The following is a 21,562-nucleotide window of genomic DNA, read 5'->3' on the forward strand; positions in this document are numbered from 1 at the left end:
AAATTCGAAAAATTCTTTCTTTGGTTATATATTAAAATAAATTTTAAAACAATTAAAATTGTTTATAAGCAAAGTTTTTTTATCTTTGAAACAATAGTTTCAAAGTTCAGCCCCCGTAAAAATTTATCTTCACTACGTCACACAAAAAGGAATACTTCAAAATAATTTTTCTGTTTCTTCATTTATCTACATGTCGTAGCTCTTCAAAAACCAACAAACAAACGCAATAACCCTAATACCTAGGATCGTGCTAATTAAAAATGGCTAAGTAAATTTTTGGCAAAAAACATAAAAAAATTCAATTTTTATTATTCAATGAATGCTTATCTTTTTTGTTACTTTTTTCTTTACTTATAATGCAAAATTTTATTAAAGAAATAGTCGCAAATTCTGATATAAAAATAAAATTCTCAAGAAAGAATCATGTTTCACAAAAGTAAAATGTTTTACAGCCCGTTTGTAAATCTGATCACACTCGAAAGAACTTTCGCGCCAACAATAATCAAAAAAAAAATTTCCTATAATAAAAACCAGGCTAGCAATATAATGCTTTTGAGATCAAAATCAACCGTAACGTTAGTTTAATCAAGATGGCAAATACTTGGGATTTGTCCTATAATTTTGTACTTTCAACTTTAGAGCACTTTCCATTGATTTTGAGACCTGTGTTTTTATACGATTCTTAATCAGCATAAAATTGTCTATCAGAATCAATAATAAAAAACAAAAAAAAGGGGGTGGGGGTGCGAAAGTCGAGTAGCGCCAAAATGCTCTCAAACCAATTGCAGTTTTAAACCTAAAGTTTGTTTTGAGCAAAATGCCAGCATGCATAAAATTAACTAAACATAATTACTGAAACTAAAAAATATAAGCATATCATGGTAAAGCTACGGTTAAGCATAGGGAATGTCAGGGTTCCGATAGAACGAGTGCCGATCCGAACCGGTATCGGATACCGATAAAAACTAAAAATAATTTTATCGGACTCCAATTACCCAAACGGGTATTACTCGATAACGCCGATAAAATTGGATAGTCGAAATTTTTCATACCCCACCCGACTCAATCTTTCGGGTAATTTTAATAATTGGTATCCGAAAGTTATTGATCCTACCGGTTCCCGAACCCGATTACCCGAACTGAACCCGATTACCCGAACGGTTCTGTCGGGCATTCTGTGAAAAAGCTCTATTTTGTTTAAAAATAATTGATATTTCTAAAAAAAATTACGGGAAGAAGAATCAAACCATAATATCGCAATAAGCACATGTTCACTTAGCATTTTGGCAGTTAAACAAAATTTAATATATTTCCTCATGCAATTCACGTCATCCGTTTGGCAAAATTACTTTATTTCACCCTTTATTTGAAAGGCTCGATTCTGATTGGTTGTTACAAAAAATCTAAAGCTTGGTTTCCAATAAATGTAGAAATGTTGTACAAAAATCGTGCAACGTTCGTTTGATTAGCTGTGCGGTAAATTGTTGTGCAACGCAATGTTTCCATTAGATTGAATTAGCGCAAAAATCTTTCAAAAAAAACAGTGTAAACAAACAAAAAATGGCCGTCATAAAAAAAAAAATCTCACTCTAAATTATCGACTTTTTGTTACACTTTTAATTTTAAGACGCCAAAAAATCGTAAAGAAAAGAAAGCATGTGTTTTGGGTCAGAGAACTATTTAAAAAAACTCGTTAAGCAAGGTGCGTTTAGTTCTTTGGTGCAAGAAATGATGCTAGTTGATAGGGATTTTTTTTTTTTATCGATACTTAAGAATGTCTCCTGACAGACTTGAACACCTTTTGTCATTAATCGGATTTTCAAATTTGTCTTAATGTATTCAATGTGTTAAAATGAGGCGGTTGTACTACTGTGCAAAAGGGGAGTGGAGTTTGTAAATTGTATGATTCACAGTCAGATGGGAAAAATTTTGTCAAGTTCATAAAGAAAGCAATGACTCATTAGTGTCTCAGAGAAGGTTAAAACAATTCCTCACAATGGCGATATTTTGTAAACTTTATTGTTGTACAACAGTTATTGTGTGGTTTCCATTAAAAAAATAAGCTGCGCGTTTTGCACAAAAAACAAAAAACTGTTGCAGAAATAGATTTTTTTCAAAACTCACAACGCAGTTTTACAACATAAAATTTGTTGTACAACCAACGTTAAGTTGTGCAACTTACACTAGAAAATGTTTCCATTATAAAACAAAGTTGTTGTGCAACTGTTGTACGACATTCCTACAACTATTGGAAACCAAGCTTAAGATAAGCCGAAACCAGTAAAAGCGATCGTAAAGCATCATTGTGTGTTTTCAGAATTTTTGTTTTTTTTTCCGTGTCTTGAAATGATGTAAGAAAGGTTTTAATTTTAAAATTTTGAAATTAAAATCGGACGTGCGTAAAAGAGAAAAACATTTCGAAAATGTTTGCTAGCAAGTCAAATGCTCTGTCATCACAAAGTCTAGACAATGTTGAAACTGAAAACGAAGATGGAAGTGAACGTGAGAAAGAAAATCCAACACTATCTCCAGATACAGATGACCTGCCTCCCCATGAAAGCGAAGCCAAAAAGTCAAGTAATAAATTGCCAATTACTTCAATTTCTTTGTCTAGTGCCTGTAAATTTTACACAGGGTACTACTTGCCTTTAAGCATTGTTTAAAGTTGCAAAGTTCAGACAAGTTGTCTACTTAGTAGTCAACTACTTAAACCGTTGATAAAAATGTGAGTGAAAAATCATTTTAAAATATTATTAGCCAAAAGTTACAATATAACTGGCTGTAGTCTATTCTTGTGCAAGTTCCTTATCCACCATTAGACGTGCGAATTGTCCAAAGTTACATTTAAAGTAGCTAGTATAAATAAGTGCTAACAATGATTTAAAGTAATGCAGTTGTGAATAATTAAAAGAAATGAGAGGGAATACTAGCAAATAATTCCAATAATACAAAAAGTTGTAAATATTAGGACACAAACTCAGTAAAAATTGGTTAAAGTATGAAAAAGTCTGACTATCTGCACTTAAATTCAGTCTTTTTGCCCGTGAAAGTCTTACTTTTTTTATTCTTTTTTATATTTTTTAGACCAATGCGGCAAGTTCTTGAAAGCCACGTTCAAAAAAACTAAATTCAGTCTTCAGATTTAGCCAAGGATTCTGAATTAGCTGTGAAAGAGTTCTTGTCAAGTTTGTTCGGCAAAAGTGGGCAAGAAGACTCCGAGATTAAACCATTCCTCGTCCACAACAGCCTTCGGCACTCACAATTTGGAAACTTTTCTTTGAACATTATCCAGCCGAAGAAGCAAAAGAAGAGCCCGACTGAATTGAAAGGAGAACTTTTTACCTATGAAAATGATGTTGAGGCAGTTTCTGCATGAATGGGAAAGCCAATGCAGTTCTGGGTGACAAAGCGGAACGTATCCAATTCTTTCTAAGGCTGCTCTTGCTATCCTGAGCATTCCTGCAAGTTCAGCATCCTCAGAGCGCTTGTTCAGCGCTGCCAGCCTGACAGTCACGAAAGGAAGAAATTGCATGGACCCTCTAAAAGCTGAAAAACTACTCTTCATCAAGAGCAACTACTCTCAGTTTGAGAGAAAAATGTTGCTCAAATTCTGCTCATAAACCAAATTCTCTTCATCAATTCCGAATGAGGAGCCGGATGATGACATTGAGGAAGCCCCTGTTAATGCAATTAACGTTATGGACATGTATGACATTGAAGAAGACAAAGAAAATGTCGAAAATAATTTTTTAAAACTTGGCTCAGATTTCTATCGATTTATTTCTTGCAAAGAAACTCATGAAAACAGTGTCCGCATCAGTACATCTCCAAACTTTAAGTGTTTATTTGTAATCAGCGTTAGGTAAAAGTTCCAAGATGAAAATGATATGCTTGACTGTGTTTTACTTCTATGATGACTAAGGCAACTAGTATGTTTAGAAAGTTAACTTTTGGTACCAAAACTGCATATACTTTTACATAATTAAACCTCTTTCATTTACTCATGTTTCATTTACTCATTAATTGACCGTGGACTTTAACTAAATACTTCATTAATTAACTTCCAGCTAAAGTAAGTTTAACTAAGTAAATTTTAAAAATTTTACATTTTACATTTCACTGACTCTTCCAAAGGTGCTAAAATCATTGAATCAATAACTCGTAATAAATTTTAGTGGCTTTTAACAATTTTCGCAATTTATAAAAATCTTTTACTAAGTTTTGGGACCTGTAAGGTGATAAAGTCAAAAACCGAGCGGGTTCGGGTTTTTGGTTATAAAAAAAAGTCAATACCCGGATGGATACTGGAGAATTTATCGGTTTCGGTTCCTTAGCAGTCGGTGCTCGTTAATACGTTTGATCATTGTTTAAAGCTATCGGGCTATCGGGTATTTAACGGGTCTATAACCGAACGGGTTCGGGATCCGGAAATTTTTTTGAAATAACCCCTTCCACGGCCGAACAAGATCCGATGACATTCCCTGCGTTGTTCTAACCAAACGTTCAGTTCATATTTTGAGAAGTGAGTACTCCTAAAATTCCTCCGGTCTTGTGATACTTAAGTGGTATTTTGAGTGGCAGCTAAATGCTCGCACTGTTGTTTAGATGAACCTAACAGCTCTGTTACTATGCCCAAGATTTTTGAAGCTGCAAAAATAGCAATCCAAAGCGATGTAAACATACATTTTCCTGTTTATTAAAGGATTGTTATAGTTTCTTTAACAAACAAAATTCATGTTACACGTGAACTATTAATTCGTAAAAAAATATCGAATTTTAAATAAGCTCAAAAATCAGCAACTGAAAAGGCAGCATTTTGATAGTTTAGATGAAACGTAACTCTGGTAACTCATAGTAACGTAGCTCTGTTACTATGCTAAGTTTAAAATCGTTGAGGACAAAAAGACTTCATCAAAATTTGAACTTGAGAGTTTTTTTTTTACACTGAAGCTTACAGCTGCAAATTATTTGAAACCTTAATAAAGCCGCCTATACCACTTTTGTACAGTTTGGACTCTATGGAGTTTTTTTTTTAACAACAGTAATATATGATAATAGAAGGCTTTATTTGTTGCTTTTTGCTCAAAATGTCCACAACTTTCATATCTAACGTTACGGTACCAATAAATTTGGTCTTTTTGAAAACAATCTATGAAGTTATTAGATCTGTTCAGATCAGAGTGTGATAATATTGGCTTTTTCGTAGCGAATTCTCTCAAGATTTTGAATGTATGGTTCAGTTTTGCAATTTATTAGGTTTCCCTGAATATGCGTCTATATGGAGTTTAAATGAAATTACCATTAGAAATCCATGATCTAAAAATATATGCTCAGGTCGGGAAGATTGTATTAAATAATCTACTGGAAAAATAACAGTTTTACTGTAATTGGGAATGCAATAAACAGAGCTACTTTACATAATCGTGCTTATGACATTTGCGAGAAAAATTATCGATGTAAAAATGCTAAAATGTGAACGTATTGATATTTTAATGAAACATTTCCAACAAAGTAAGAAAGAATATATAAAAAAAAGGATATAAATATATCAAGTAATATAAAAGTTAAAAATATTTGATAATACACACGGACACGATAACAAAAGTTTACCATTAAAATAAATTTGAAATCATCTTTAAGAAAAAAAAGTAAAACACTTAAAAGAAGTCATCATTGAATCGGTTGCACCTGCATTCGATCTCAGTATTGTTGAACGTAAATATTGTTGAACGTTACTTCTTCAGAGAAAAAGATCCCAATAGCCAAATGAGTTTTGTAAAGTGTTTTCAAAAATTAATCTTTACGCTGATTTATTGCTGAATTTAGAAAAGTATGTACGCTCAAAAAGTGATTACTTGAGAGAACCATGAGAACTTGTGCTTCATCAAAGTATCCAAACATTGGTAACGAAAATGAGCGAAAAGTTTTCAAGAAAGATATTTTTAAACATGCCACCGCCTTAAACCATTCAAAAGAAAGCTGCTTATGTTGTATTTCATAATATGATCAACTAAGAGATCAAATTGAGATCTTCGTGTCATTCCCTGGAATGAAATCGTTTGCACCTGCATACGGTCTCAGTAACGAAAAGATTTTCTCAGATGATGACTAAACATGTCAACAATGCCTAAATACAAAGATAAAAATACTTACTACAGTTTTTTCTTCTCTTACTTATTTTTCTTCATAAATATCCTCAATTATTTCTCATCAATATATATATATATATATATATATATATATATATATATATATATATATATATATATATATATATTCTCATAATATTAACTTTTACAAATAACAATACATTAATACAGATAATAACGTATATTTAAAGTCACTCAAATATCTTTCCTAAATAACTCTATTAATAAGGTTCTTTTTAAAGTTTCCATTAATTCTTCTCATAAAATTCTCTTTAAATCTTCAGAACTCTTTTCTCATAAATCCTCTTTAAAATCTCTTAAAACACTTTTATCGTAAATTCCTCTTTAAAACTCTTAAAATTCTTTTCTACTTTTATCCATCTCCTACTCCCTTTGTTCTCCTCCTCCTTCCTTCCTTCTTTCCCTTATTTTTTTGAGCTTTTTATACTTTTTGGTTGTTTACCGTTGCGTTACTTATTCATCATTTAATTATATGACAGATTGAATAAGTCTCCATTTGTACGACTTTTCTTAATTGTTGTTTATAACTTTTCTCCATCCTCACAAAAAAATAGACAAAGCAGGTAAAAAACTGAATGGCTACTACTTCGGCAAACACCTCGTACAAATTTTATTTTATTTATCGCCTTAGCTAAGATCAAGTGGAGTAACTTAAGAGTGGATAGATGAAAAAATAAATGCAAAAAATATCAAATAACTGCGCCATTTTAAAAATGAGCTTTGTTATATTACTAAGTATAAATAAATCGGTACTTTGCATATAAAACTTATTTTAGTCAATAAAAAAATGGCGGTAAAAGCTTTAACTAATTTAGATAAAAAACAAAAAGAAGTAGAAAGTCAAAACATATTTAAAAATGTGTTTAGTTAATAATTTTAGTTTTAGACCCAATTCAGTATAAGCTATTGGATGGCATGAAAGTAATAATCAAGAAGATGCAATTAAAATACTAGGTATAGTTTCATCAGAAGTATTGTGGCATAAGGAATAAGATATTCACCGAAAGTGATCCTAAAACAAAAAAAGTCAACTATCATTGGTTACCCTTTAATAATCCGTTAGAAGCTAAGGGTTTTGTAGAGATATTAGAAAATAAAAAATATAGTTATTTAGTTATTGAGTACAAATGAGGTCAAACAAATACTTCTTTTAATACAAGTGTAAATTTAAGAAATGAAAGTACAGATTAACCGGACGGGGGTCTTGTTCGTTTATTTCGTTCACAGGAAGATATTATTGCCGAACAACAAGAGAAGTTAAATATTCTTAATAATTGTATAGAAAAACAACGAGTTGAATTGAAACAAAATTTGGTCTAAAAAAATAGATGATCTAAAAAATCAAGCATTAAAAGATAAAGAACAGGTAGCTGCTTACATGCAGCATGAAATAGCTATACGTCAAGAAGCGATAGATGTAGGTCAAGCTAAAATTAACTGATTAAACGTCTGTTAATAAAACGAACAAAGTGAAGTTAATAAACAGAATGGATTAGTTATAGAAAGTGAAAAAAAGTGAAAAAAAAGAATTATTCATATTCTTACGAATTAAAAGCTGAACGACTTAAGGTTAGTAACCAACATAATAAAATCAACTAAATCAAAAGATTGTCAGCAGAAAGGCAAAATAAAATTTCTACTTTAGAAAATCAGTTAAATAATACCTCAATACAAATAATTGGCAAAGTGAGTTTATGGGAGAATAACTAAAAGTTAATAATTTAACTAATAAAAGAAATAATTTACAAAATCAAGTTAATGACCTGATTAATGCAAAGAATAATTTACAGTGGCAGATCAAGGACGGGGGGGGGGGGCTAGGGGGGCTAGAGCCCCGGGCCCCACAACTTTTGGGCCCCGATTCAAAGTAAATAATTTTTTATTATCTCTGAAAATTAAATCTTTTATTAACTTAAAAGAGCCAAAGTTAAATTTACTAAATTGTCTGAAAACAAAAGCACAAAAATAAAATAACTGTCAACAAAAACGCTGCATTATACACTTTTTCCGGTCTTGACAACGAAGGAGCGCAACTACTTCTACAAAAAAAGAATTACTAGATTGGTAGCAGCGCCTTATAGCAATAATTGAATGTAACATTTGTACAAATTGCTACAAAAACAATTCCCTTCGGAAAATTTTTAATGACTTGAATAATTATATTGTTATTGAAAATGCATTAACGATTGCAATTCTACAATTCTTTTGTACTTCCGCACAAAAGAGTTCTTGTGTGAATGCATTTAATAGCTGAAGCGCTAAATTCTTGAAAGAGAAAAAAAGAACAGTTTAACACTTTTCAGGTTATACAGTTGTAATTAAAATGCTAAGAAAATATGAAAGTGGAGCTTCTAAAAGAAGATTGAAGAAAGAGAGAGAGGAAATGGTAGCTAAACTTCCGAAAATGACAAATTTTTTTTCATCAAACCAAACTAATATGCAATTTCCACAAACTGTAGATAATAATAAAAAAAATGAAAGAAAAGATGAAAACAATAACACGGAAAATGAGGTAGCCTGCCAAGGTCCTTCAAATGAAATTCAAGAAGTTGAAAGTGTTGAATCTACAATGCATAATAATGAGCTTGACTCAGGTACTCCAATTATTACCATCTTTAATGACACCTCTAACATCTGCTAAACAAACAATTTACTTTTTAGGCAGTTAATATTTTTATTCTATAAATTGTCACTTATTATTTTTTTATTAGGCTTATTTATCATGATTTTTTTTCTTAGATACCACTTTACGCGAAGACCCTGCTTATGGCCATTACAATTAAAGGAAAATGAACGTATGAAGTATTTAAACAAGGGGTATGCTTTTTTTCAAAATAAAGATTCTAATTTCGAATTTTCGAAGCGGATGTTCAAAAACCAGTACAGATATTATTCGGTTAAATATTTTTAAAAAGTGATGAATAATGGCGAAAAGTGTGACCGAAAATGGTTAAAGTTTTATGAATCCACTGGATGTGTATTTTGTTATGTTTGCAAGTTGTTTTCAACCGATTACGACAACGTATTTGTCAAAAGTGGCTTTTGCAATTGGAAAAAAGCTAAACAAACTATTTTCGGCCACGAAAACAGCAAGGAACATATTCAATGTATGATTAAGTGGATAGAATTCATAAAACAAAATACTCATGTCGATGAATATATGGTAAGCCAGATTAAAAGGGAATTTAATTATTGGTCTGCAATCTTAAATAGAATAGTAGCGGTTATTCGTTTTTTAACCGGAAGAGGTTTAGCATTTCGAGGCCATAATGAAGTTATAGGATCGTCAAATAACGGAAATTACTTAGGCATGTTAGAACTGTTGACTCAATTTGATCCAGTTTTAAAGCAACACATTGACACTTTTGCAAATAAAGGCAAAAGAAATGTAAATTATTCGTCTAAAGCTATTTGTGAAGAGCTAATTGATATTATGTCTCAAAAGGTTTTAACGCACATTATTACCGAAATAAAAAAAGCAAAATACTGGGGAATTATCGTAGATTCGACTCCTGATATTTCTCATGTGGATCAACTTTTTATTATATTTATTTATTATTATATTTATTATATTTATTTCTTTTTATTATATATTATTATATTATTATATTTATTATATTTATTTTCTTATTACTTTTTATTATATTTATTTCGTTATTATCTAAATCGCCACGTGTATGAACGATTTTTTTGTTTTCTACAAATTAAAAGCCACAACGGTAAATCTTTGATTACTGACATTTTAGATCTACTGGAAAGATATGATATTGATATAACCAATTGTCGGGGACAGGCATACGATAATGCAAGCAATATGTCTGGTAAATATTCTGGATTACAAGCACGTTTAAAAGAGCGGAGTGAATTAGCTTTTTATGTCCCCTGCGCTGGACATTCTTTAAATTTAGTAGGGCAGTGCAGTGTCAGTGAGTGCATCAATTCTATTAACTATTTTGGCGTTCTCCAGAGTTTGTATTCATTTTTTGTAGCTTCAACACAAAGATGAGATTTGTTGAAAGGAAATCATACTACACTCAAGCGCCTATCAGATACACGATGGTCATGTAGGTCAGATGCTTCAAAAAGTTTAGTAGAAAAATTTGATGGGATTCATGCAGCGCTATGTCATATAGCTGAGGATACAGAAGAAAAATCTGATACTCGTCATGAAGCTTTGTGTTTATTAAATAAGATCACTAAGCTAGAGTTTGCATTCATGGCTGTACTTTGGCATCACATAGTTAAGAGGTTTAATGCAGTTAGCAAATTTCTTCAAAAAGTTGAATTAGATTTGCATACAGCAAGCAGTATGTTACTTTCACTAATTGACTTAGTAAAAAACTTACGAAACGACTTTACGAGATTTGAGAATGAATCTAAAAAACTTAGCTCGTTTATTGAAAAAGACTATTTGGATAAGAACAAAAGAAAGGTAATTAAAAAATTGAGCAACGGAGAAAACCAAGTTGATTCTTTAAGCGTATCCGACAAGTTTCGAGTGAATACATTTTTTGTCATTATTGACAAACTTGTAACACAATTAACTATAAGAAGTGATGGTTACAACCACGTAAATAAGTTATTTGGATTTCTATCGAAGCTGTTAACTATTAGTACCATGGAATTGGAAGTTAGCGCGAAAAAAATTGTAGAAGTGTACTCAAATGATTTAGAAGATAGTTTCATATTTGAAATAGAACAATTTGTAACATTATTAACGTTGCAGCCTTCGGGTTTTTAACGCATAAAAAAGATAAATCTGAGACTGAAAACACATTGATTCCTCTGCATGTTATAATTGGAAAACACATTGATTCCTCTGCATGTTATAAAGCTTAATTAATGAAATGTTTCAAAAGCTGTATCTGTGGTATAATATTTGAGACAATAGAATTTCTTTCACTCAAGCGAACTGTTGTTTTTTGGAAATTTTTTAGCAAAACACTAAATTGTCCATATATCGGTAGTAAAGCTTATGAATTCAGCAACTTAGTAAACATGGACAGCCATTTTTAATATAAAGTATAAACTACTTTTTAATATTTTACATACCCTAACGAAACAATGCAAATTTTTTAACGCCAAACTTCATTCCCTAAGGGGACGTCCATAAAGTACGTACGCAGTAAAACCAATGCTTTTGGACCCCCCCTCCCCCCTTGTACGCACTTGTACGCTTTTAATACCCCCTCCCCCTCTGCGTACGTACACGTTATTTAATAAAAAAGTATGACCTCCCCCCCCCCCACCCAAAAAAAAAAAAGTTTTCAAATCATTAAATGCAAAAAAGATCAATTTAGCTATTTATATTTCCACAAATGGTGACTTAAATAAATTGAAAATGTTATGGAAAACAGGCATGAACTCTGCTTCTAATCTTTCATTAGTAATCTCCTCACTGACTTCTTCACTTTTACTTAAATCACTCTCCATATTATTCATTATTTTTTGTTTTTTATGTGCTTTCTTGTGCCGTTTAATTGCTGCCTCGCTCGGCCAGTATTTATTGCATTTGACGCAAATTCCGTTTAAAAGCTTTTTTTCCAACGAAGAACAATACAGATCAAATGGTATAATTTTGTACTTTAAGCCTTCTGCAGGTATATCTTGTAGCAAAAGCCTATGCGTCAGAGGTGCAAAGTTTGAATAGTTTGATATGTTTTTAAAATATCGAGACGGTTCCATCGCTTTGTAACCATTCTCGCAGTACTCGTAGATGGTCGGAAATGGAATGAAACGTTGGGGGATGGTTTTCAGCCAATTTGTTTCAAACGATGAACAACATAACTTTTCCAGGCATTTCACAACTTGTAGACAGTATCGCGATTGCTGGCAATGTTTCTCTACCCAAACAGGATCAGGATTCGGCGATTTATATGCTTTTCCAACTGGTACTGCCCGGCAATTAACAAGGTAACCGTCGATGACGGTTTTCTCCCAAACTTGGGATAAAACATCAGCCGCTTTTTGGAAATTTTCTACCTCCAGTTCTTGGTTGATTGTCTTCCCAGAAGAACCAAGGTGATTGCTAAAATAATCATGGGGAAGAACTATTCCAGCCAAATCACGAGAAAGAGGTGCCATTCTTCTTTCAATGAGGTTGAAGGTTGAAAGCCCAGCTGCATTCACACCGTGAAGCAAGACATCTAAATCCAGCTAGCGGAAGAGATCAACAGCAGTTGCTAACGTTTAAGGAAAGCGTGGTGCCTCATCTTGAGCTCCATCAGTCTCCATTAACATAATTGGTTTACGTCTAACCATCTTGATTAGCTCCCTAACATCAAAAGCATGTGTAAAAGCATTCGATGTATAGTGTTTCCCACTTCTTATGCGTATGAAAGTGTCTCCACTGTAGGATACATTTCCATTATTGTTAACTTCGCATATGCCATTCACCGATGGGATTAACTTGTGCTGTGGGCCAACGACAAAGTCATGATCCATAAGTTTGACCTTGTATTCCATATGCATCAACAACGGCGCTTGAAGGCTTGCAGCAGTGAGACCCAACGGTACCCTGGCTTTATCATCATTTGACATGAAAACCACAGCTTTTGGTCCAAACAATTTGCAAACTTCAAACATGTCATCAATAAAAGATTTGGCAAACATTCTATCATCATTTCTTTTTCGCAGTGAATTTTCTGGACGTAGTAGCTTCACAGGAACTGTTTTTACATGCTTTTTTCTTTCATGAGTGTTTTCACGTCGTGGTAAAAGACGAAGGTACAAACCACTTCTACTCAAGTTAAAGCCTATTTTCGTCAGCTCTTTCTGAAGATCATCCAAAGTGGAGACACTACGAAGACATTCTGTTCTTCGACGCTCATCTGCTGCTGATGAACTTTGCACAATTTTTATGATTGTTGATAAAAGTTCTGGCTGATCAATTTTGAGCCGTGGTCGTCCAGAATGGTTTCGCATAAACTGTTTCAAAGCACTTGATACTTCAGGGTTGTTTTGACAAAATGTTTCGATGCCCTCTTTAAGTTTTTGTCTCCGTTTTCTTTGACGTGCCGATTCACGAATCAATCTGAAAACAAAATATTACACAAATCTTTGATTCCGTAATAAAACCTTCTATACTTAAGGTTTCCTGGATTCTGCGAACTTTGTAAATCCTCAATTAGAAGTTCTTATTGACAATTTGAAAAACAAAGTTTTGAAAGTTACTGCCTGCTTAAAAGTTTGGTTTTTATGGCCAAGGCGTTTGTCTATACTTCTTAGCTCTATTCGATATATCTCTTAACATTTACCTGTCCAAGTTTGTTTTTTCTCTTCTTATGCTTTCTTTCACATTGTCTAATTGTTTCCTCGTTACAGTAGACAAACCAGAATCGCGTAAGATTATTAAGGATGAAAGCTGTGATTCAAGATCTGAGATTTTCTTCCGACTTTTAACTTGCGCCGGATTTGCTCTTTCCTTCTCGTTTGATGTTAAATCTAAATTAGGAAATACCCAAAAATAAACTATTATAAATTCTTGACAGCTATAGAGATTGGATGTAGAGAAAATGGTCCAATTATGATGAATAAAACTATGCAATTGCAATATAGTCGTACAATGTAGTTTAATTACCAATTCGGTTGAATTCAATATATAGAAAATCACGAGAGAAAAAGTTTGTAAATTATTGCAAAAAATGGCTTACTAAGTTCAATCCTTTCAGGTTCTGTCGTAGTTGCGTTCGGAAAATTTTGTATTTTATTTGACGAAGACGGCAATGGATGAATATCTTTTTTCTTTTTGCTAGGCGGTGATAAAGCATTTCCCCAGAATGACATGATTGATCCTTTTGACTTTTTTGCTTTCACTTTTAATTCGTTTACTTTTTTTTCATACAAAGATTGATCATATTTTACTATTTTCCACAACTCCTGTGCGTGCTGATACTGCTTTTGTTTTTCAAGTGTTGAATTTGCTTTCTTACATAACTCAAGGAGTTGAAGATACTTTTTCTTGTTCCCAACAAATTCGTTCGACATCTTGGGAGTAAGCAGTTTTTTTTTGTTGCAACGTTTTCAATTATTCGATTAGAAAGATAAAAGTTTTTGTTTATTTGGAAATAAACGATTTCATCATAAGATTCAGTGTCGTTAAAGCGAAGAACGTAAAAAAATAACCCGACTCAAATTAATTGCAGTTACATCTCGCAATGAAAGGTGTTGGTCTCTATTAGCATTAAAATTGTTGTTTTTAAAATTAGTTGTTTTTTATAATCAGAAAAAATACATTTAAACTTTAATAATAATTTGAAGTAGTACATTGTTAATAAAAAGTTAATAATAAGATATTAATTTAAAATAATAAAAAATTAACTTGTTGTAATGTTTTAATTGAAAAGATAAAAACCATAATGCGTAATTTAAAAAAAAGATTTTTAACATTCGAAAAGTTCATTGCTTTTTATACAGATCAAGTTTTAAAAATAATTCCTCAGAAAGATAGTCAAACCGCGTACGTACTCGCTGTCTTGAACACTCCCCTAGTACGCATTTGTACGTTTTTTGGTAACCCCCCTCCCCCCATACCTGCGTACGTACTTTATGGATGCTCCCCACTGATCTCTATAATAACTGGATAGCGCAACTCCGAGCAAAACTTCTTATTTTTTGACGCCAAAATCGCCATATTGGAAAGCCCCAAAAATTTTAATCCCGTAAGCTTTAAGTTCTGTTTTTCGGCTTATCGCTTTATCGCTTTATCACACATATCAGATTTCATTGTTCTGGGGCTTTCCAATATGGCGATTTTGGCGTGAATTTTGATATTAGAGATCCGCTATCCAGTTATTATAGAGATCAGTGATGCTCCCTAACGAACGCTTTTTAACTATATTGCGCACGCGTAACGCATGCGCAGAACTATTTGTTAATTTTTTTAACGACTAACTTTTTTAACGCAACACCGGTGTTGCGTTAAATAAGTTAGTCGTTAAAAAAGTTAACAAACAGTTATGCGCATGAGTTACGCATGCGCAATATGGTCAAAAAGCGTTCGTTAGGGAATGAAATTAGACATTAAAAAAGTTGCATTGTTTCATTAGGGTATGTAAAATATTAAAAATTAGTTTATACTTTACATTAAAAAAGGCTGTCCATGTTTACTCAGTTGATGAAATTATTTTATACTTTATATTAAAAATGGCTGTCCATGTTTACTCAGTTGCTGAATTCAGGCGCTACTCGACTTTCTCCCCCCCCCCTAATTTTATGATTGATTCTGATAGAGAATTTTATGCTGATTAAGAATCGTATAAAAACATGGATCTCAAAATCAATGGAAAGTGCTCTAATTCGAAGTCAAAGTTGTAAAAAATCCCACTAAAAACCCTAATATTCGCCATTTTTTTTCAAAACGCTTTCATTTTTAACGAAAATTAATTACCGTTACATTGCGCAATAAACAGACCTGGTTTCCATAAGCCTTAGCATTATTATTTTAAAGTATTGTAACGAAAGTGTTATAACGAAATGAAATTAATAGAAGATTTCAAATAAAGGTTGAACGTAGAATGTGAGAATGTAGAAAAATTGATGAATAATTATTATTGTATCCTACGCTGGTTTTTTTTATTAAAAAAAACGGTTTGAAGGTTACTATTTCTAAATTTTACATGTGATAGAACAACTATGAACTAAGTTTCATAAGTTCTTCTTTTAGGAAACAAAACTGGTGAATTCTTTTTTAAAGTTTATTACAAAAGTACTTTACTTGCAATATAGTTTATTCTCTAATAAATCAAAAAACGGCTATTTTCATTGCCACAAAAATTTGCGCAAGATAAACATACTTTAACGAATTTTTTAACGTAAAAACCATGCTATTAACGTTTTGCTTTTGTCAGCTAAAAGATCATTAACTTAGTATTTTCAAAATGGCGAATATTAGGGTTTTTAGTGGGATTTTTTACAACTTTGACTTCGAATTAGAGCACTTTCCATTGATTTTGAGACCCATGTTTTTATACGATTCTTAATCAGCATAAAATTCTCTATCAGAATCAATCATAAAATTAGGGGGGGGGGGAGAAAGTCGAGTAGCGCCCTGAATTCATAAGCTTTAGTACTGATATATGGACCAGTAGTTCAAATGAAAGTTTCATGAGCCTGACAGGTCACTGTTTAGACAATACATTTAATCAGAAAACTGTTGTCTTAGAGTAGCTCCATTTCCTGAGAGGCATACAGCAGCAAATATTGCTGAATTGATTGAAGATATTATGGCTGAATTTAAAATATCACCTTCAAAAATTCTAGCTAGAGATAATGGTGCAAATATTGTTAAGGCTATTAAAGATAGCCCATATGATAGTATGCCTTGTTTTTAACACACACTGCAACTAGTAATTAATGAGTGTGTTTTTGAACAAACAGTAGTCAAGAATGTCATTGCAAACTGCCATTTAATTGTTGGGCCATTCTCCCCAAGCCTGCCATAAACTTAAAGCTCTTCAAGAAGCAAACAATGTTCCTAAGCACAAACTTATTCAAAATGTTCCAACAAGGTGGAATAGTGCCTGTCATATTTTAGAATGAATTTATGAACAAAGGAAACCTCTAACCATACATGCACTTAAAAATGGTAAGCTTTCTTCATTAAATGCAAACAAATGGATGATTTTTGGACAATTTAGTGTTTTGCTAAAAAATTTCCAAAAAACAACAGTTCGCTTGAGTGAAAGAAATTCTATTGTCTCAAATATTATACCACAGATACAGCTTTTGAAACATTTCATTAATTAAGCTTCAATTTGTGACAACTGAGTTAACTTTTTCAATTGAGAATAAATTCAAACAATATACTGATAACTATAACATCATCTTCTCAGCATTTCTTGATCCCAAATTCAAATCAAAAATGTTCAAAAATGAAAACACCTCAGCTGCTAAAACAAGTATTGAGAACATAACCTGTCAACTTATTAAAACCTATGAAAATATAAAAAACATCAAAGTTACTGAAAATGATCGTTCTGCAGCTTGTGACATTGAAAATATTGACTCAGAATATGCAAATAATAGTACAGTACTAAATGAATACAAAGATATAGTAGAAATGGGTTTCGACAATTGTTTTGAAGAACTTGTGGGATTTAATTTTAAACAAATCTGTCAACCACAAACTTTATTTCAAATGAAGCTTTATTAAACAAAATTCAACTCTACTCAAATGAAGACCTTATTGACAAAGAAAGCAATCCTTTGTTGTGGTGGAAATCACAGAAAACCAAAATGCCACTATTAGCAAAGCTTGCTTTAAAGTATTTAAGCTGCCCACCATCTTCTGTGGAGAGTGAAAGACTTTTTAGTATTGGTGGAAATGTATATACTGCAAAGAGAAATAACTTAACAGGAGCTCATGGTGAAATGTTAATATTTCTGAACTGTAATATGAGAAATTAAAAATATTTGATTTTGTATATATTATTATAATTAGTATAGTATAATTCTTTTAGGAGTATCTACGTTCTATTTTTTCATGAAATATAATCTATTTAGGAGTTTAAAAGCTTTGATACTATGAGGAGGTCAAATGAAAAAAAAAATGCCATGAAAATAGTTTAACTTTAAAGAATTAGAAAATTGCACGAAAAAAAATTTGGAAAAAACAATTGATACTCTCTTTGAGAGCTTTTGCTCAAAAATAAAAAAAAGAATGCCTCCCAATGCCTTAATCAAAATTTTAAAGCATATTCTGTTATGGATTTGAGGGTTGCGCAAATAAAAGAGTATCGTCAGCCGGGGTAACTTTGGTCAGTTTTGGCAGTTTTTCTTAAAAATCGCTGAATCTTATTAATTTTTTACAATTTTCTCTTGTGGTAATAACATTATAGGTCTTGGCTATAGGCCTCTATATTTATTTTTTTAATTTTTTTATTACAAATATTTATTTTTAAACGCCGAAAAGTGACCAATCTTACCCCAGGTTTTTTATCATGCTTTATGAACATTTCTTTATCGAAGGGAAATATTCCACTAGCCTTCAAGTCAGATCTCAAATTATCGCTTTTCAATTGACGTTGCAGTAGAGGAAGAAGACCGAGGAACTGATTTTTTGGTATTGATTCTTTGATGCGCGTTTCTATCTTTAGCGGACGGAAAACAGCAACATCCAGCGGTTGAAGCAAATGGGAAGCGTATATTCCGAACTGTCGACTAGCCTTTCTCACGCTTATTCTTCCAGTTAAACATTCTTTCATAGCATTGGACAACGTTTCTTGACTGTATGAAGTTGTATATGCTCTTGAACCACGCTTTCAGGTATCTTTTTCAAATGAGAACATCGTCGCAGGAGTTAAGTTGTTTCTTTGATTAAAATCGCTAACTTCTAAGTTTTTTTTCTTGTTTAAAGTAATTTCCGAACGAACGATGTGAAGGTAGTAAGTTTTTATGATTTTGCTGTTATGTAGTTGTAAAAATCAGTTTTGAGCAGAATATATTTCTATTAGTTTGGTTTTTAGGGAAAAAGCGATAACAAGTTCAGTTAATACAATGATTTTCTTTGCCAAAAGTTATATATTGGAAAAGTTGTTTATTATATCTTTTTTTTGGTGACATTAAAATGGTTTTTTGATATTTTTTCTTTTCAAAACCATAAAAGAAATGGCTTCTTATACAGTACTTTTTGTGTGAAACTTTTAAAATATAATTTCCAACCGTTTTGACAATTTCATTCGACTTTTGCCGCTTAAAATTGACATACATTCGTTTACTTTGTAATATATTTCGTTGCCACAGCAAAGAAATAGAAAGCGAAAATGTTTTTATTTCAGCTTAAAAATAAATTATTTTTGTATCAAAAATATTACGCGACATTTAAATAGGGTGGCCATCTGCCAGTATTTAGCCGGGACAGTCCCATATTTTTACAAAATGTTCCGTGTCCTTTATTTGAACACATTTGTCCCGTATTTTGAATTATTTAGTACAAATTTCACTTTTTAATTTTTAATGAAAACTTTAACATTTTTTTTTAAACAAATTTGCAATTTATGATGCCGCCGAATTTCTTTCGAATTTCGTTATATTATCTTTACCTCTGTTGAAAGTTTTTTAAAGTGACAAGAAATTATTTGTTTTAATTTTTAAATTTATATTTGTGATTCCTAAATAAGATTAATATATTAAACTAGTTATATTAAATATGATAGTCAGTAAAAAGTATACAATTAAGATTGCTTTAATTAGTAATTTGACTTTCTTATAGCATCATGTCAGAGAAAAAGAAACGAAGAACTCCATGGAGTGACAAATATGCAACTGAATTTGAATTTATCAAAAAAGTGGTCGGAAACGACAGTAAAGCATATTGTGATTTATGTTCAGCAGACTTTTCAGTTGAATTTGTAGGTTGAAGTAATATTATTCAACATATTTATTCTAAAAAGTATTAATCATCAATTTCTGCTGGATTATCAAACAGGAAAGTAAATGATTCCTTCAAAAAAATAGATGCATCAAATAATGACCTTGAAGTTGCTGCTAAAGAAGCAACATTTGTGCATCATACTGCTAAGCATTATTTGTCATTCCGTTCTAATGATTGGACTTCAGAATTAGTACGAAACTTTTTTGAAAAAAAAGTTTACACTTGGAAAAACTAAAACAGCTGCTGTCATAACACAAGTAATTGCACCGTTTATTCATGTGACAACAAAAAGTGAACTAGAAAAGGCTAATTTTATAGCTCTTGTAACAGATAGGGTAAAGGAAGGTATGTTCGTGATAAATTAACTAGATGTGTAATTACAAAGTCAATTTCAGTAATTTTACTTAATTACTTTAATTGTTTGATGTACATAGAGTTAAGTTACTAGAATCTATGCAGTTTTGGGATTTTAAGTCCTTTGATAAGTTTTTATAAAAGCTCAAAAGTCATTGAGAAAAGTTAGGTAATTTTGTGATATGATATTTAATTTCGTGATAGTGGTTAGGTAATTTCGTGAATACACAATAATATTTAAATTTTTCTTTATTAATTAAGTATAACATCTGGTATAATATAACAAAAAATATCAACACTTGTTTTGAATTCATAACTATTCAATCAGACTTTAAGTTCATAAAATATAAATATAGTCAGGCTTATAAGTTAACAAAATTATAATAATACTTTCATTACTTTATATTTATATATAAAAAAAATATACTTTTAACATAGGTAGCTTAGAAAATAAAATAACAGACCTACAAAAAACTCTTAATATAATAACTATAATATTAACCATACTTATATCTGATTAACTTATTTTTCTAAATCACATTCTTGTTGACAACATGTATCACACATAAATACTTCACCAATGTCCTCATATGTTTGACAACTCTCATGATAAGGTACTAAACAATAGGAACACTGCACCCATTTTTTTCCATTTTTTTTTTTTACATCATTGTTGTAACTTTTTTTACAAACACCGCACTCCCAATCATCATCTTTTGAAGCATTTTTATTTTTTTTACTTTTTTTAGAACATACAGGAATAGAATCCTTTGAAGTTAATGGAATAGGTTGATCAGGAGGAGTCAGACACTTTGCACTTGAATCCCTTTTTGGCCTATTAGGGTTAGGTGTGGTTGGCTCTACAGATGGAATAGTTAACAATGTTTGTATAGCAGCATTACTGTGTGGTTGAATTTCTGTACTTTGAATCTCTCTGTTTGTCAATTGAGATGGAGCTATTGCTTCTGGAGGAATGGCATTTTTATTTAAAGGGCAAATGCCACTTTTTTTAAATGCATTTTCTATATTTTTTTTAGAAAAGCTTTTAATAAATGCTGGATTCAATATTGTATGAAAAGTTGTCCGATTTGGTTTTTCTCCAGGATTTTCCCTCATAAAGTCATTTAAGCTAGTGGCCCAGTTTGACTTAAGTGGCTTGTATATTCCTACATCTAGTGGTTGTAATAAATGACTAGTATGAGCTGGAAATGTAAATAAATATATTTCATTTTCTTTTGCAAGTAATATAACATCCATGTTAATGTGTGATGCATGTGAATCCATGAATAATATCACAGGTCGTTCACTTGGAATAGAATCAATAAAAAATTTAAACCATTCCAAAAATAAGTCACTATTAATCCATCCTTTTGGAGATAATTTTACCATACAGTTTGGTAAACAATCAGCTTTAAGATTATCGTTCCATCTAACGCCTTTGAATATAATTAAAGGTGGAATCCATGATCCATTGGCACATACACATCCTAAAAGTGTATGCGTTTCTCCACGATCAGCATAAGTTCTTTTATAAACATAACGTTTACCAATAGCAGTGACTACTTTATTAGGCTTTACTACATAAGATAGTCCAGTTTCATCACAATTCCAAAGGCGGCCAGGCATATCTTTAATAACAATTTTTAATGTCATTATATTTAATAAA

The 21,562-nt window shown here is 31.6% G+C and overlaps 2 protein-coding genes and 1 pseudogene across 2 annotated transcripts; 1 reads left to right on the plus strand and 2 right to left on the minus strand.

Moving 5' to 3' along the window:
- Positions 1 to 8,493: 8,493 nt before the first annotated feature.
- On the plus strand, positions 8,494 to 10,911 carry LOC149894070 (zinc finger MYM-type protein 1-like; annotated as a pseudogene).
- A 1,448-nt stretch (positions 10,912 to 12,359) lies between these two features.
- On the minus strand, positions 12,360 to 14,285 carry LOC149894071 (uncharacterized). The gene is made up of 3 exons (XM_090076985.1): positions 13,823 to 14,285; positions 13,427 to 13,613; positions 12,360 to 13,203 (listed from the first exon to the last, which is right to left on the minus strand). Exons 1-3 carry the CDS (start codon positions 14,154 to 14,156, stop codon positions 12,360 to 12,362), a joined length of 1,365 nt encoding a protein of 454 aa, XP_089933111.1. The 5' UTR covers positions 14,157 to 14,285.
- A 5,707-nt stretch (positions 14,286 to 19,992) lies between these two features.
- LOC149894072 (uncharacterized) lies at positions 19,993 to 21,526 on the minus strand. Its single transcript, XM_090070755.1, has one exon. It carries the CDS (start codon positions 21,520 to 21,522, stop codon positions 20,419 to 20,421), a length of 1,104 nt encoding a protein of 367 aa, XP_089926881.1. The 5' UTR covers positions 21,523 to 21,526; the 3' UTR covers positions 19,993 to 20,418.
- Positions 21,527 to 21,562: the final 36 nt, after the last annotated feature.

Source organism: Hydra viridissima, unplaced genomic scaffold (assembly GCF_058129835.1).
Source record: "Hydra viridissima isolate aposymbiotic clone 2 unplaced genomic scaffold, HvirCarnegie_v1 scaffold_1, whole genome shotgun sequence".
Classification (NCBI taxonomy): domain Eukaryota; kingdom Metazoa; phylum Cnidaria; class Hydrozoa; order Anthoathecata; family Hydridae; genus Hydra; species Hydra viridissima.

What these genes read in the sequence shown, in the direction of transcription:
- LOC149894071 (XM_090076985.1), bottom strand. Translation starts at nt 14,156, where the DNA reads ATGTCGAACGAATTTGTTGGGAACAAGAAAAAGTATCTTCAACTCCTT. An exon ending in ACCTGAAAGGATTGAACTTA is followed by an intron (nt 13,614 to 13,822) that starts GTAAGCCATTTT and finishes TTCCTAATTTAG; the next exon opens with ATTTAACATCAAACGAGAAG. An exon ending in GAAAAAACAAACTTGGACAG is followed by an intron (nt 13,204 to 13,426) that starts GTAAATGTTAAG and finishes TTTTGTTTTCAG; the next exon opens with ATTGATTCGTGAATCGGCAC.
- LOC149894072 (XM_090070755.1), bottom strand. Translation starts at nt 21,522, where the DNA reads ATGCCTGGCCGCCTTTGGAATTGTGATGAAACTGGACTATCTTATGTA.